This window comes from Struthio camelus, chromosome 10 (assembly GCF_040807025.1).
Source record: "Struthio camelus isolate bStrCam1 chromosome 10, bStrCam1.hap1, whole genome shotgun sequence".
Classification (NCBI taxonomy): Eukaryota; Metazoa; Chordata; class Aves; order Struthioniformes; family Struthionidae; genus Struthio; species Struthio camelus.
In genome coordinates this window covers 5,116,425-5,132,851 of record NC_090951.1, presented here as the reverse complement: position 1 = coordinate 5,132,851, position 16,427 = coordinate 5,116,425, and the positions used below count along the sequence as shown (strand labels likewise).

The 16,427-nt window shown below is 39.7% G+C and overlaps 1 protein-coding gene across 1 annotated transcript in view; it reads left to right on the top strand.

Annotated features, from left to right (window-relative positions):
* The window catches only part of CDH13 (cadherin 13), a 505,047-nt gene extending 489,003 nt beyond the window's left edge, over positions 1-16,044 (top strand). Inside the window, exon 14 of the mRNA XM_009682913.2 lies at positions 10,589-16,044. Coding sequence (XP_009681208.1) covers positions 10,589-10,596 — 8 coding nt within the window. The 3' untranslated portion in view covers positions 10,597-16,044. The remainder of the gene's footprint in view (positions 1-10,588) is intronic.
* The last annotated feature ends 383 nt before the right edge of the window (positions 16,045-16,427 follow it).

Genomic DNA, 16,427 nt, shown 5'->3' with positions numbered 1-16,427 from the left:
ATTGATTAATAACAGATATAGATACATATGCTGTTCTTTTAGGTTGTTTTGGCATATTTTAATCCTCTACAGCAATCCTCTACTCTGCAGAAGAGTGACATTTAATGAAGATCAAAAAAAAAACAATTTTATTAGGAAAGTTTAGGAAAGTTTGTTCCCCCCAAATTTTCACATTTCTAAGAAGTAAAATATCACTGTGTTGGTCAGAATTTCAAAAACTACCAAGCTGAAGACAGTTTTGCTGTGAAAGTTGTTTTGAACTATCCTAATTTAAGTTCTGCTCTCGTATTAGAGCAGATATCATATGGATACAGAAACTTGTAACTAATGATGCTACTTCGTTGCTGTTTAGTGGAAATACTGACGTTTAGTGAGTTCCAGTGATGTAAATCTGACTCACTAAAGCTAATAATAACAACAGCAATAGCCAGCATTACTGCAATACTTACTTTATTACAGCTGCTTTTGTCTATATTAATGTTATTGTTTTTACTGCTATGTTATCAGTGAATATATATACAGTCTCTAATGCGTTTAGGAGGAAAAATACCATTGTTAATGGGCTGCTTAAGTTTTTGGTTGATTAGACTCTAGGGACAGAAGGATGCTTTGGGTGTTAAGGGATTGCATTCAGGTCCGGACGGTCTCAGTTTGAATCTTGGCTGTAACACTGATCTCTGTCTGGTCTTCTAGCTTCTGTGTTTCATTTAGACCTGAGCTTTAAAAAAAACAAAACAACCACAAAAAAATCACATGAAGAAGCTTAGTACTACTAATAGCAGCTGTCCTTGATTCTACAATTTGTTGTGCAGTTGGCTTTGGGAGCCCACCTAAAGTTAACAGGGCTTGAAATAGCACAGAAGTCCATATGTAAGTACATGATTGCAGGCAGGATGTTTATAGACCTAGTCATATAAACATAACAAATAGAAATACCCTCAATTTGGACATAAGCATATTTAAAATATACTTACTTAATGACACTAAATTTTATTGAGTCAATTAGATAGAAAAAGGGCCTTTTACATGCAGTTTAAACCATCCATATGTGTTCCAGAAGTACAGACAGTGAAAAGATGCAACAGTTTAGAAGATACGTGTTCAGACTGCAAAGAGGGAAAATGTAACCAAGCAGTACAGCTACTTCTCAAAGATTTGCAATATTGCTCCTGCTGGTCAGTCTGTAGACATGAAATGGTTGATAGACTATCCAGTGGTGTGAATTCAAATGAACGTTTTATGTGTTCCTTTTCTCAGCAATCACATTGTTGATAAATAGTATTTTGTATTTCTCTTCTGAACAACTGTTTAAGGTCAGATGAATATATAACTCTAAGACAGTTATCTGAATTGTTCTGGAGCGGGATATGACTGAAAACTAGAACTGAGTAAGTGGCCACTTCAGACTCTTCTTCTGACATTAATGGCCACTATACATTATTGTTATTTATTTGTTTATTTATTACTAAATATCTCTGTCCTTTGATAGTTCACCACTGTAGTAGAGATGCACTCTGAGTACCTCAAAATAACTTAATATTTCTTTGTAAAATATGTTGTTCTGGATGCAAATAGCTTGCTACTCAGATTTGGATATGATACTGATATTCAAGATGAGCAAGGGAAATTTGATTGAGCCTAGAGATTAAATGATGTTGCTCTTGTTCCTCTAGCAGACAGCTTATAATTAAGCCTTTGAAGATGCCATTGAGGTTTGGAGTATTTCAGACCTATATCTTAAAGCCCTGCTTTACTCGGACACCTAACTTGTGTATGGCATTGGTTGGTACTTACGTGAGCCTGGGCATGCTCATGGGTTTGTCTTTGAAAATTTTGAAATAAAGTCAGGTTGCTGTTGGCATAGCCAAACTTCTGAAATTTCCAACTGACTGTTCATCTTCCATGGCTTCTGAGTGTATTACTTTTCTCTAATTTTTACTCTTTCTGAATAACAGTGTTTTCAAACTTTTTTTCAGTAAAAAACTGTAACTTTATTTTTTCAAATTGGCATTAGTATGCCTACAGATCCAAAGGTCCCTGGACTAATTATGTTCATATTCTGCTTATTCAAGATTGACAGTAAACTAAGCTGTACTGCTGTAGAACATGATATTTGACTGCTTAAGCAATTATATGTTGCTTTAAAAGCTGTTGCTTTTAATGCTTTTCATTTTCAACACGCACACATATACACAAATTTAAGAGATTTGTTCAGTCCTACCACTTCAAAAATGTGCATATTCATTTCAGTTGCTGAATGTTTTCAGCTGACTTTATCAGATTAGAGCAGGAGAAACTACTTGAAGGTTTCAGACAGTCACCTCTAATAGTTTTGTTTTAGAAGAAGTGGAAAAGAAAGGAAGCATTTATTTTCTTTCGGTGAAACTAAGGTGACATTGCTCCAGGAAAGTGTTCAGCTACAATTAATATCAATTAAAAAAAAAAGATCTGGAACATCTTAGCTGCTTTATTCTAGAAATTACACCCCCCCAAGAGACTTCAAATACTTAAACATAAATTTTGTTAGACAAGGCTTTATTACATAAACGTAGCTCTGCAGTGAATACTGGGTAAGTGTTTCTGAATTTCTAAGCAAACATAGCTAGTCCTTTAGTTGATTTGATGAACTTCCCTCTCGGACAGTATTTCTTACACACACATACGTTTTGCACTTCATGAGAACTGCCCGCTAAATAGTGAGGCAATGTGGGTACAAGAGGAGGAAGAAGAGAAGCAGAAACATGGATTCAACAGCGAGCAAGGCTCCTGCCAGAAGTTGAGAGTAAGAGTGATCGAGTGTAAATCAGTGCTGTTCCAGACCTGCCTGTATAGTCTTATATAAATAAGTTAGCAGTGTGAGATGAAGGCTTGGTAATATCATCTGCTGGTATCAAACAGGTACCCGTTGAAAACGCCTTCAGCCAAAGCAGTCTCTCCCCCTGCGAAGCTGATCTGTTTGGACTGGCACGTTTCTCCACTGCCTTGCCGGCTTTGGCCAAAGGCACAGCACATACCGGCATTTTAGCTCCTAAAGTTAAATATTGACATTGATATATGAGAGCTTACTGGAGCTTTGGGTAGAATTAGAAGACATTCATTTCACACATAAAGGACTAATGCAAACTGTATTTTGCCTATCATTAAGAACTTTGAAATCATTTGCTAACATAAATGGGAAACAAATTATATATGATAAGCTGAGAATTTTCAGGATAAACTCATTTACTTCTGTCTGCCTTATAAAATTTTCTACAATGTTATTACTGTTTAGTGACATCACTAACTTGCTGTAGCCACAGGCATACCTACTGCTATTTATGATACTAAAAATGGATTTCTTAATTGCCGGAGTAAGCAAATGTGGTATCTGTCTGAGGACAGCTGTTTCAGCCTTTCAAGTTTAGTGAGATTTCTAGGTGGAAAAAATGCCAATCTCTTTTGAGAAGACAAAATGAGGATAGTCAAAATAAGCAATTTCAAGAATCTGGCACTTGCAGCAAAGCACAGACAAGGCTTTGGACCAATTAAGAGGCTGCAGGAGAACCCAGCTGTTAAATGATTATTTTACCCAACTATACAAAGCATCATAATTTATAGATATATGATGCAAACCCAGTAACACTTCTGGTGTTGAAAACTACCCATTGCAAATCAACCAGCGATGTACAGGAAGACCATATTCTTTTAAGTTCTATGTAAGGCTACGCTGATAACTTCGTACCTAATCAACATTCAGGTATTTCTTTCCTTTCCGTTAACTAACTGCCTAATCGGAAACGTGGTTCTGATCGCTTCTGCCATTTCCCCATTACCCCTTTAACATTACTGAAGTTTCAGTAAAGTCCATGATGTAATGTAAGTTTTTAATTGGGCAAAGATTAATGTAATATTTCTGATGAGAAGGTAATTGAAGGAAATCTGAAGGAAATGGAGCATGCATGAGTTGAGCTCCAAACTCCAGCTGTGTTAACTCTCTTACTCAATGTTAAATGAGAATTAGAGGAGGCGTGCATCTTGGGCAAACTTCATTCCTGTACAGAAGGTCGGCATGAAACTTAAATGCTTTTAATTTTCATGAGGTTTTAACTGTAATTGAAGTGGCATAGTCTGAATGATGGGGGTGAGTTTGGCCTCATAAGGAATACATCTTTCAAAGGCTGATTAACAAGTTTCTTTGAATTACTGAATCCAGTTCTGTTTCTTTAAAATAAATAAGCAATTAAGTCGCAAAAAATACAAACAGGTTCAGAGAAAGCTAAGGCTGCTGAAGCTGCAACAGGTAAAGCTAGAATGCCTGGAAGTGTCAAAGCACTTTCGGAGATCAATAGAAGCAGTACTTCTTGCAAATAAGATTGTTTACTAGCTGATTAGATGGGTTTTGCTGAAATATGAGCTGTCAGTAACCTGAACCATGGTGAAAGAGGTTGCATGCGATAAGTTATCTTTTTCCTAAGACGGAGCATTATGAAATCTTGATCTTAAAGAATTATGTGTATTTTTTCCCCCCCATTTTTCTTGTATCACATGAATCGGCATAAGGAATAATCCTTAAATTGGCCTGCTGTGAGACAAAGAGGTGGCTATAGTCATTGAAGACATCAATAGCATAGACCCATAGTCTGTACTAGATGGTTTGCTCCTTGTCCAAAACAATTCAGTGTCCAAAACCCAAAGACTAGATGGCAATTCTGTTTGCCACTGACTTCAGCTGCTTTGCGAGGCACAGTTCAACACAAACACAACACCACTGATAGACTTTAGTGGGAGTAGAAAGGGGCAATTGTTCCACTAAGGTTTCTACATCATGAATCTCCCTACCTTAAATTGCATATTTAGACCTGTATTTCTATAACATTATTACACTCCATACCATTATTACCTTATATACAGATAAAATTGTCCAGTGTTTGTCTGTTTTTTGACCAGCAAAGGCAAACATGATCTTCCAGAGCCGAAGTATTAATGGCAAAAGACTCCCATCTGAGTATGATAATGAGGCATGCCTCCTTACCTGAGACTCGTTAACCATAATGGTAATAATTCACAGCGCAAGCATGCAACAACAACCCTGCCTATTGCACTATTATTTTTCACTATTTCGCCACTTTCTTTCAAGGAATGTGGCTGAATGTTTCTCTTGGGTCTAGAAGAGGTAGAACAGAGAATTGTGATATAAAAATGGTGCAGATCACATTAGAGACTTCAGTGAGAGTGATTTCAGGAGAAAAGTAGTTATATGTAGCTATGTTTGCTTTACGCTGTTTTTGCATTCCCCAGGTACTCTTAAGGGATGGTGAGGGGGGGGACCGCTGGCAGTATAACAGCGATGCATGTGCTGCCTTTGTGGCTCTCATGCCTGCAGCTGCATGCAGCAAATTTTTCATTGTAGATAGACAGAAACCCTATTTAAAACAACACTGGTGCAATACTTCTTGACTGCTGTGACCCTCTGTAGAGACAGTGTTGTTCTTTACATCTCATACTAAGAAAATAAGATAATTATTAGGCATAATGATTAGTGTTCAGCTCTAAACCTGAATCTAAAGGATTCTAAATCTAAAGGATTAGCCTTAACTTTCTAAAAGAGATAGTTAGCGTGGACCAGCAAATGTGCTCTCTGGACATGTTATTTGCAATTTTTATACTCATAGGATTCCTAAAGTACTACTAGTTTTTATGTGCTGTTGCCAACTGCAAACTTTAAGGCACATGTAATTTAAAATACACTAGAACGGAATCAAAAAAAAAAACCCCACTGAAGTAGGTGAATAAACAGCTGTTCTTGAATCCAGCAATCTCTAGGCTGGCCTCTTAGAGATGGGCCTCAAATAGAGTAGACTGATAATTTGGCAGTTTGTGTAGTTTTTATTTGGTCTTTCATTATGGCAAGAATTTAAAAAAAAAAAAAAACAAACAAAAAACATTGTTCCCCTACAGAAAACAATAATGAACAGTGGAAATCCAGCTGGGAGAGCAGAGAAATTTTGAATGCTGACCAGATGTTTGATCAGATTACTTAAACTAGAGCAGTTGATTTCAGTAGATCTTCTCACGTTTACGTGGTTGTTGTTTCTGCACCATACTTCAGTTGTTTATGATTTCTGCATATTTTATATTAAGAGTCACTGGCCAGAATGCTTGTGCCATAGCACACATTAATGACTTTATTAGGGTATTTTTAGAAAAATAAATTTAGAATGATGAACCTACTTACTTTATCTACCACAGAAACTAAAAGTTAGACTGACTTCTCTGGTGGACAAAAACAATTTTGCATCACACCTTTGTGAGCAAGACAGATCTAGTCTCAAATATTCCTGTATGAACTACCAAAGATATTTATCTACAGAAATTAGACAGCTGAGCTGGAAGTTGCTGTGAAATGAAGAGCAAAGCACGGCCATGAAAAGATAGAGGGAAATCAGCTATCAGCAGCTTGTGCTCACATCAAAACCCAGTACATCACATGTGTGGTCCCCAGAACCAGTGGAACAACCATGTTCTTCCTTGCCTTTGTATTGCAAGGGTGCGCTAATATTTCTAATTTTCTACTATGTGAGCAAGTAAGCCAAACCCAATCTTGACTGCCATGCTTGTCAGGCAGATTCTCAGGCCCAGCCCTCCTTTCGACCAGCTTTCCCTGTCAGCATCATCAAACCACATCCCCTCCCTAGTCAAGTCCCATGACACAGGGGATCTAGTAACTCCGGGTTTGAATCAGCTGTTTCTGGCTTCAGCTTAACTGTCAGACTTCCAGGACTTTGCCCTTTATTTGCTTTTCCTCTTATTATGGAGTATTTCAGTCAGTAAAATTAAAAGAAAGCAGCTGACCTAGGCAGGAAGAGAAAGACAGTAAGGCAGCACTTGCTCCAGAGAGTTCCCAGTCTATATATAGAAAAGAAGACAGAACAATCCAGGGACTAAATAAATTGAAAAGGCAGAATTATGACATAGTCAATGTCAAGATTTGTGTAGGTGTGTCAGCAAAAAAATGATGTTAAGGAAAGAAAGTTTTATGGATGCTTACAGGAAGCAGCTCCTGTTACATGGGCTAGCTTGGGTAAAGTCCAAAGAGATTTCATTGAAAACATGTCAGTGGAAGTTGGAATCATGGTCTGTGCATGAGAGGGGAAAAACAGGCCATGCAGCAATAATGAAGAACACAGGGAAGTGAAGACAGAAGGTATGTGCAGTAGGGAAGGGACCATGAAAGATTTACAGTAACAGAGGTGTCAGAGAGACAAGGTAGGAAAATGCTCTTTACAGCAGAACGCTGGAGGGGTACAAGCGCAGGAGCCTGAATTTGTCATGGGCTGTGAAAAGGTATTGAAAAATGGGATAGGAGTTTTAGCTGTTTGAATGGTTAAGAAAAAACCTTTGGGATGATGAGAGGAGAGAGGAAGAAGGGGAAAAAAATGAAAACAAAACAAATCCCCAGAATCCTCTAGATTAAGACATAGCCCAACTGACTCTACTGGCCTGGAGAGGAGGTTCCATGACAAAAACGGTCTCCAGTTTGTCTCAGCTTTTAGGCCTGAATATCTGATGCAGTGCCAGTGTTGTCCAGAGCAATCAATAACAGGAATAAAAGGGAGTGCTTTAGGGGAAAGCTTTAAGAGCGAGCTCTGTTTTAGCTGTGCTGAGCTGACAGCTGGACACTGAAAGGATATCGGAGCTAGAGGTCAAAATTTTAGTCCGGTTGGAAAAGCAGCTAGAGCGAGTGAGATCCGTGGAGCATCAGCACAGAAGTGAGTGTAGAACATGTATAAATGATACACACAGAGAAGGGGGAAAAAATCATAGTGGAGGGAAAAAAAAGAAGGCTCCCCCACAGAAACCTGGGATGGAGGGAATGAGGCAGAAGGGTATGCTAGAAGAGTGATCAGGAAAGTCACAGGAGGAGATGGGAGCCAAGGGGAGGATGTCCAGGCATGTGATTGAATGCGCCCGAGGCAGCTGACGGGTCAGTGTGGATGGGGTGGAGAGGCGATTTCGGCAGAAGCGAAGCCTGGGCAGAGCACAGCGCGTGCCACCGGGCTCCGTGTGGCCGGCGAGAAGGGGGCTGGGAGGTCACAGTCCCAAGACCCAACGCACGTGTCTGTTGTGCAAGAGGCGCTGGCCTTCGGCAGAGAAAAAGCTAGCACAGGGGGAAACATACTGAAAATTAAAGCTGAACTAACAAGTACTAATATACAGTTTACTCAGGAAAGGCAAGGTGTGTGGGGGGTGAGACAGGGTACTAACGTTCGTTATAGCTGTTAATATCATGTAAAATATACACGCTTTTCTTCAGGTCTGCCAGATAAATCAACGTATGTAGCCTTTTGTTTACAAGCTGTGGGTGAACCAGTCATTACTTCCCCAAATTTGTGTGGTATTTATAAATTTTGTACTGATGATAGTTTCCTCTGGTGAAGCTTCAGCCTATAGATTATACAGAAACTCAATGCTACAGCTGCTGTTTGTTCATCATATACAAGTGATCCTCCTTAGCAAGGGGACCTCCACGGATCGCTGACAGAGTAGCTTTGCTGAGTCAAAAACTAGCATTATTTCCTTTGTGTCAGGCTTGAACACATGCCCCTTAATGGGACTAAGCGTCATTGCTACTTGGAAATGCTATTTTGCAGCTGTCCTGTGGGATCGAAGTCCTGAACTTTTGCTTTTTGTTGCCCCAGGAAATCAAGTTGCCTATGAGAAGTTAGTCCTAGCTGGAATCCCTATTCCAAATGTGGAATCCCTATTCCAAATGTGGACAGACTTTGGCAGCCATGCTCACAAAGTTCCTCTACGTATTTGTATATTCCTCTGTGTGTGTGTTTTCCTTAAATAGCATGCTACTTTCCCCAGGTCAAGCAGTTTTGGACTGGAAATTATTTTCAGGAGAGCGTACCTTTTGCTAATTAAAAGCTGCTTTTGTTTCAATGGCTACCAGGTTACCCTCACTTTGAGCTGTGCCATTGGCTTTTTTTCAAGCTTGATGACCTGATGACCGCCGTGATGGAGCACATTCAGTTTCAGGCAAAGTCCTTGCAAATAATAGCAATGCCATCATGAACTGAAAACTTATGTGGAAAGTGTCTGGGCCAGCTAAACAAAACCTTGCAGGAAGGTTATACACAAAGCTGTATACTCAGCTAATGGCTAAGCCCCATCCATCGGTCCCTCTATGGATTCTTGTGCTTGCTTAGTTTTCGGCACTTACCTTCGTTAACAGCATTGAGGTCATGCTGGAGGGGAAGAGCAAGCTGCTGCACGTGGTCCAGGTGCTGGCCTTGTGCCATTGCCTACCAGGATAGACCCCTAGGTGGAAGAATGTAACATTGAAGTGATCTCAAATAATACGAAAATAATAACAACAGAGTAAAATAAATATTATTAAGGTCATGTTAAACTTGATTCACAGAAAAAGAAAAGTAGATAACTAAAAAAAAAAAAAAAGCAAATAATAGCATAAGCTCACCTTTAATGACGACCATTGTGTTACTGTGTCTGTTGCACGTCTATCTTTGGCGTTGTGACAAAATTAGAGGCGCTTCATCATTTAAGAGTACAACTGTGATATGTATTAGACAAACATGTTTCTTGAATGCGTCTCTGTTTTGACGTGCGTGTTTGACTTGCATCTTTGTGTTTTGGCACTGCAGTTGTCGCCCCGTTGGGGGGGGGGGTCGAGGGCCCTGTACCAGCATGGTCCTTTTGGTGCCCCAACACCGTAAGGTCAGGACTTGAGCTACACGGGGCCAGGTCAGCACCAAACCCACACGAGCACTTTGCCGATCTCCAAATAGCGCTATGTTTTGCTAATTTTAGCCTTGCCGTTCCTTTATGTTTTTTATTGTGACGCTGAACGGTTACAGTTTAGCGAGTGCCAAGTAAAATTGGAGGAAAGGAGCCCATTAACTACAAACGATGTTAGGGCAGCTCCTAATCGCCTCTGCTCTCTTGAGTTTCTCTGCTGCCTTTGTATTATGAGGGTGTCCCTCAGAAAGGGGAAGACTCAAAGGTATGGCACCTCCACGTCTGTCTGTCTTTCTTTTTTCTTTTTTTTAAGGCTAGATAGTGAAGGTAAGATTTTTATTTTTGTATTAACATTAATAGGCTATGCCAGCTGTTGTAGCCCATGCTCTAGCCACAAACTACGAGGCATTAATGGACTATGATATTTAAACGCAGATAGATAGTGTCTGCTTGCTCTGTCGTCGCTATTCAGCGCGTGCGCCAGCTGAGGAGCGACTCGCTGGCGTTTTTTTAACATGTCCCCTCGCCCCAGCGTAAGTGACGGAGAGGCGACGTGGCTCCTGGCCCCAACCTTGTGCCCAGCCCTCTGCGCTGTCTCCTCCGGACTCGCACCGCAAAGGGCGCTGAATGCCCCCCCGGGGTGCCATTTTGGGGTTTCTTCCCGCAGGTGCCCGTCTGCGCAAATAATTGCGTCAGGACCTGGCTGAACCACGCTGCGTTACTGAGTAACGCGCACCCGCTCAAGCAGCAACGTGGGTAGAGAGCAAGGGCAGAGGAGACAAAAATAAATAAATAAAAGACACTGTGATCTGCGTAGTAATAACGACACGCGTTTCCCACCGTTTAGGTCTGTAAGGACTCCTGACATTTGAAGCTGTCCTACCGAGTTGCCATGGCAACGAGAAAAGGAAACCGCCAGATCGGAAGATTGCAGTTTACAGTTACTGTTCTTCACTACTAGGCCGCAGTTGCTCCAGATCCAGTTTAATTTGCAACCTCACTTTAATCTGTCCGACTATCCATCGGTGTTTGACAGCTTCTGCCCTTACTTTCATTTATTAATGGATTTCTCTTACAAGACGCAAGGCTGATGCGAGTTTTCACTGGGTGTTAAAAGACCATGCCATCTAAACCCGACCGTGGGGGAGCAGAAAACAGAATGACTCCATTTTTCTTTTTTCTTTTTTTTTTTTTTTCTATCTGTTGACTTGTTGCTATTCAACTGTTCAGAAAATATTTTGTCTGTGGGTTGGTATTTGTATATGTATGAGTGTATGTATATATATATATTTATATAGAGAGAGAAGTTATACGACAGGTTTAGCTTCCTGAAAGCGTCCAGCTGGAGCACGGCAAAGGCCAGAGCAGAGTAGCGCAGCCCCCCGATGAATTGTACCCCTTCCGGCATGGCTACAACCTCTTGTGTTCGCTGTTCACAGCCCGGCCAAAAGCAGAGAGCCCGAAACAGCCGCTGCGGCGAGGGCGCGTCGAACGCGAGGCCCCAGGGCTCGTGGCCGACGGGGAGGTCGTTCCTCAACGCCCAGCAGAAGCGTTGCGCGGCGCTCCGGTTTGCCGCAAAGCAGGAGGCCAGCGCGGGCTGGGTTGTTGTTATTATTATTTTAAAACAACGGACATGCTGGGCCTGACTTTATTTCATTTTTGGTAAAGGGGCTGAAGCCAGCATCCTCCGTGCTCCTTGCCGAAGCACCGTCTCTCTCTCTCTCAGCCTCTGTGCAGCTATCATTACATGCATAAGTGCAAGGAGGGAAAACAGCTGCCCTGTTATATGAATATATTCAGACACATTATATATACATATATATATAGTTTGTTTTGAATATATATATATATATATATATAGAATACATACATACACATGTACACACAGTTTCCAGTTAAGAGTAACAAGAGCATTTCCTTGTGTGTGTAAAGTTACCACACTTGTTTGCAGACATGGGGGGGCGGGGGGGAAGGGGTGTTCGTTACACATGAATATGAATCCTTTTTTTTAATTCTGTGAGCATGCAAGGCGAAGAAAACCTTCTAACTGTATCGAGATGATCATCTTGTTAATAAATTGTAAATGATCCATCAGCGCTCACACCAAATTTTTATAAAATTAACACAGAAAGTATACTAGTGACAGACTGTGGCTTTTATTAGAGCTTGCCAGTAACTAGGGTAAGGTAAGTGTCTTAGAATATTTTAATAAAATTGCTTATTTAAAGTTGAAACAAGAAAGCTTCCTTATGCAATAGAACTTTGCAGCTGCATTCTTTAGTTAGCATTTTTACAGTACTTACTTAAGAGTCATACTGTATGTTGTCTTTACTACAGTGAGATTACGAGCATATCTTCCACATCACATATATGTTTCAATAGTAGAGCTTTTTGGAAGCATTTAAAAAAAAAATAAATCTGAACATACATTTAGTTTTCCATAGTGCTACACTAGATATTAAATGTGTGTTGGTGGTTAAAAATTGCTGTACAATAGCTTTTCTCTTCCTGTATTGTACCAATTATGACAACAGGTCCTTTTTTTAATCAAAAGGAATAACAACAATGGTGACAAAGGTTTAAAAAAAAAAAATTGTTGAGAACTTTCCTAATTTTGTAGCTTTCTTAGTAAGATATAAGCTGCCTTGATACCTATTTTTCTCTTCCAGCTTAGCTCCTGCAGCCCTGACCAAGTGAAATCTCCCAAGGACCTTGATCTGCTCACAGCTTGCTCAAGGTGTTTGAATTGCCCAAGTGGTACGTGGAGGTTAGTGGCGGTTTCAGCTGAGCAGGGGCTGCAGGAGCGGGCTGCTAGGCAGCCACAGGCATTCAAGTGGGAAGTGCCTGGTCGCAAACATTAACATGGGCATGCTTCTAGTTCTCTTGCTCTGCCCTACACCTTGTAATTGTCACATGCTGCTGCTGCTTTATCATCAACAATCATGTGTTTTGAAGAATAGTTTCCATGCAAAGTTCGCTAAAGCAAAAAAAAATCAACAAAGGCTTAACAGCATAAATATTTAATGAACACAGCCAAATGCACCCAAAGATGAATTGCACCTATGCTCTACCTTGAATAAAAGAAATGACCACATCCTCCCACATAAATAGTGATCGTCTACTTGCCTTCTTCCTCCATCTAGTCAATCTCTGGAAAGACAGCACTGATATGAGTGCCACTTGTATCAAGTACCCCATAAAGCTGCCCTTTGCCAGTTTAAATCAAGGCTCACATTGCATTTGGTGGGTCATTCCACGGGCAGCCACAAAATTCCTGCAATAACAGCGGGAAGGCCAGCTTCCTACCCGTTTGTGTCCAAGACAAGAGATCACTCTTTTGACACATAGAAGGGTCAATATGATGGTTGAAACTGAACCAAGACATATCAAAGCCTTCATTCACCTTTATCACTTTATTTCCACAGCCAAATTAAAGCCTCCCAGCTATTATTACATGTCTCGCTAGCTTCAGGCTGAGCTAATCACTGAACCGTGTGAGCATACATAGAAAAAAAAAATGAAGCTGCCATGTTAGTGTTTCTCCCTCTCTGTCCCTGAGAACGACCCCTTCCAACAAGAGACCGTGCCATGTCCCGTAACACTGTACAAGCGAGGAGTACATGGAGTTTTCTTACCCGGATAAGAGTGGCAGCTCAGGCTCAGAAAAAAACGGTGCCCCTTTCCTGAAACAAAGGAGCTACCATAATTTATTAGTCTTTCACAACATCATGAAAAAGCAGAGAAGATGATTACAGTTTTTTTAAAATAGTTAATTATGTTTAATGTTTGTTCAGCCATAGCTTGCTGTTTTTTATAACATAGCACTTATTTCTACCTAGCTTTTTTGCACTACAACATTTATTTCAGTCTATGTTTCTAGGCATATCATACTGTCTACAGTCAGAAAAGCAGTGAATTTTTTGATTTTTTTTTTTTCATTTTGTAACATGCATTAAACTTGCTAAAAAAAATCATTTCATTTGAAAACATATCTGCTCTTAAAACACAAACTGGGTATAACAATTAAGTTAGTTAATCACTAAGAGGAGTTTTATTAGCAAGGTAAAAGTATCATTGGTGGTGTACTTGCTAATTGAACGCCTGTCTGTACACCTCATGTGTGTGTGCTTGCAATATGCCTATGTGCATTTATTAATGTACATTTTGTTCAGTAACTGTAGGTCTGAGGATTAAAACAAAGAGAAACCAGCTGAATTTCCTAGTAGATATCAAGGAAAATTAGGTAACAGTGAAACACTGGCTAATACACTTGCTGAGCCCTATCTTCACCTCATTTGCACTGCTATGAATCAAAGAACAACTCCGCTACTGAAATTGTTTGAAATTCAGTCATATTTGGATGAAATTTTTCATTTAAACTTCCCACATATTGTTTTCACTGGTCTGCTGTGAACACTAAAGCAGCAACATTTGTCACAAGATTGTTGAGTACTTACTTATGTGTTACTGAAAGTCTGTCTTTTGTGGCATACAGAGAAAAACTACAGCCTAGATGCTGCCCGAAGATGACTCGCTTCCGTCACTGACCACTTTATCTTGTCTCTAAGGTACCTAGTACAATTCTGTTTAACCTTTATTTAAATGGCTGTGGCCTCTAGTCAAATAATTCTTCCTAGTCTCTTGCGTAGTCATTTAAGTTAGGGATAACTATAATACAAACTTCCTCTATTAAATTACGGACTTACCTTCAGTTCATAGGGATCTAGCTTAAATGTTTTATCATTATAAAAGGAAAAGACCTATGTTATAGTCACAACTTTTTCATCATTAGTCTTTCCTTCGTGTGACATTCTTTCTGAAACATTGAAAAATAGCCAATTTTCTTCTCAATTGCTACCAATGCACTTGAGACACGGCAGAATTTTGTACACAAATCATTTTACATCACCACTTGTCTAAAGGCCAAGTTTCTTTCTGAGTGGTTTAATAATGCCTCATTTAAAAAAAAAAAAAAAGGAACACAAGATAAGTGGCATTAAAGAGAGTCACATCAACTTGAGAATACCATGTCTAGGTCAAAACTCCATGATCCTCTCTTCCCCTTACTGTGTCTCTAGAAACTTCCTTGTCTGAGAGACACTGTCCAATGGTGACCAAAAAAAAAAAAGTCGGTTTTTTCTCTAATAACTCTGTGATCTATACTCTTCAGAGTTAACCTGCAAAGTACTTCAGTAGTAACTATTATTATAGATATTTTGTTTAAAGTAAATATATCTGACTATTTTACTGTGTAAAACACATAGCCCATTGCCTACACTATTTTATCTAACCAAGCATCAAGGTATTCTAGTTGATTTATATTTGTCCAAATGGAATGGAAACACTCATACATTCTCAGTGGAAAGTTACTACTTGCACAATTGCTATGTGTGTGTATATATGTAGATATATAGAGATATACACATACATATATAAATATATATATAATATATGCAGATGGAGGGAGACTAATACAACATGAGGACTTGGAATAAGCCGTTTAATTTCATGAATTACAGCTGAATACAGGAGTTAGGGAAAGTCATAGGTTGTGTGTGCCAAATCAATCTGATGATTAAGAGAAACAAACAAACAGCCCCAAGCTTATTCAAATTCTCATGTTGTATTTATGCTACCTTTAGCTGTCCCCTCTTAACACAATTTATATCATTTGAAGATATGCGTAATTGTTTACAGATTCATTTTTAGTCGTCTATGTATCAGCAGGTCATCAGTAGTAGAAGGGGAAGGGGGTATAGCCAGAATTCTGCATCGCTGCACTTTCAGCAGGACAGCTATTTGGGAAAGCTCTATCCATCCCTTGAATGTTACACTACCCTTTTGCATCAATAATTAACTATATTTTATGATTTGAGGATAAATGAATGTAGTCTAAAGACAGACTGTATGTGTATGTGCATACACACCCTACCTGCAGAATGAGAGCATGTCTGTTGCACCATGACGGTGAATTCAGTACAAACAAGCTGTGTTGGTACTGCCATTTCAAACAGAAGCTTCCTGTAAAATTATTTTTGCCCCATAATGAACACTATGGCTGTAAGTTTTCGCCCAGGTTTTTTTTTAATTTTTTTTTAATTCAAACAAGGATGAAAATATTTTGTTTGATTTTAGAGATACTTAATTCAGCCACCTTTCCAGTTAATCGTTCCTTTGGGCCCTAGTTGCTGAATTGCTTGCTGTTTCTGAGGTGTAAATAAACGTTTTGATTTATGATGTGGTTGAAAAGAAACTTGTAATTTATTTGTGAAATGCTCAAATAAAGGATGTATGGGCTTTTAACCTTTTGTCTGGGTGTAGACCTTCCTGAAACAATTCAACAGGCGTAGAGGACTGCAAAATGACCTTGAGCCTGTGGAAGAGCTGCAATAGCCTGAGCTAAATGCAGGAGCACCTCCCACATTGCTCTAAATAAAAGAGATAAATTGCGGCCTCATGACCATCATCAGGCCATGGTTTTAGGGCAAGAACCAGGTTATTGAGGTAAATGAGGTTTGACTACACAAGAAAGCAGCAGCCGATTATTTGGTATCTATTCAGGTAACAGCAGTGATTGATTTACTTTCTAAAGTCCCACTCTCATTACAAAGAGTTGCACTGAGCCAAATCCCGGTCAGCTGTCCCTGTGCTGGATTGTATGCAGAGGCTCTAATGGATTTCTGTTG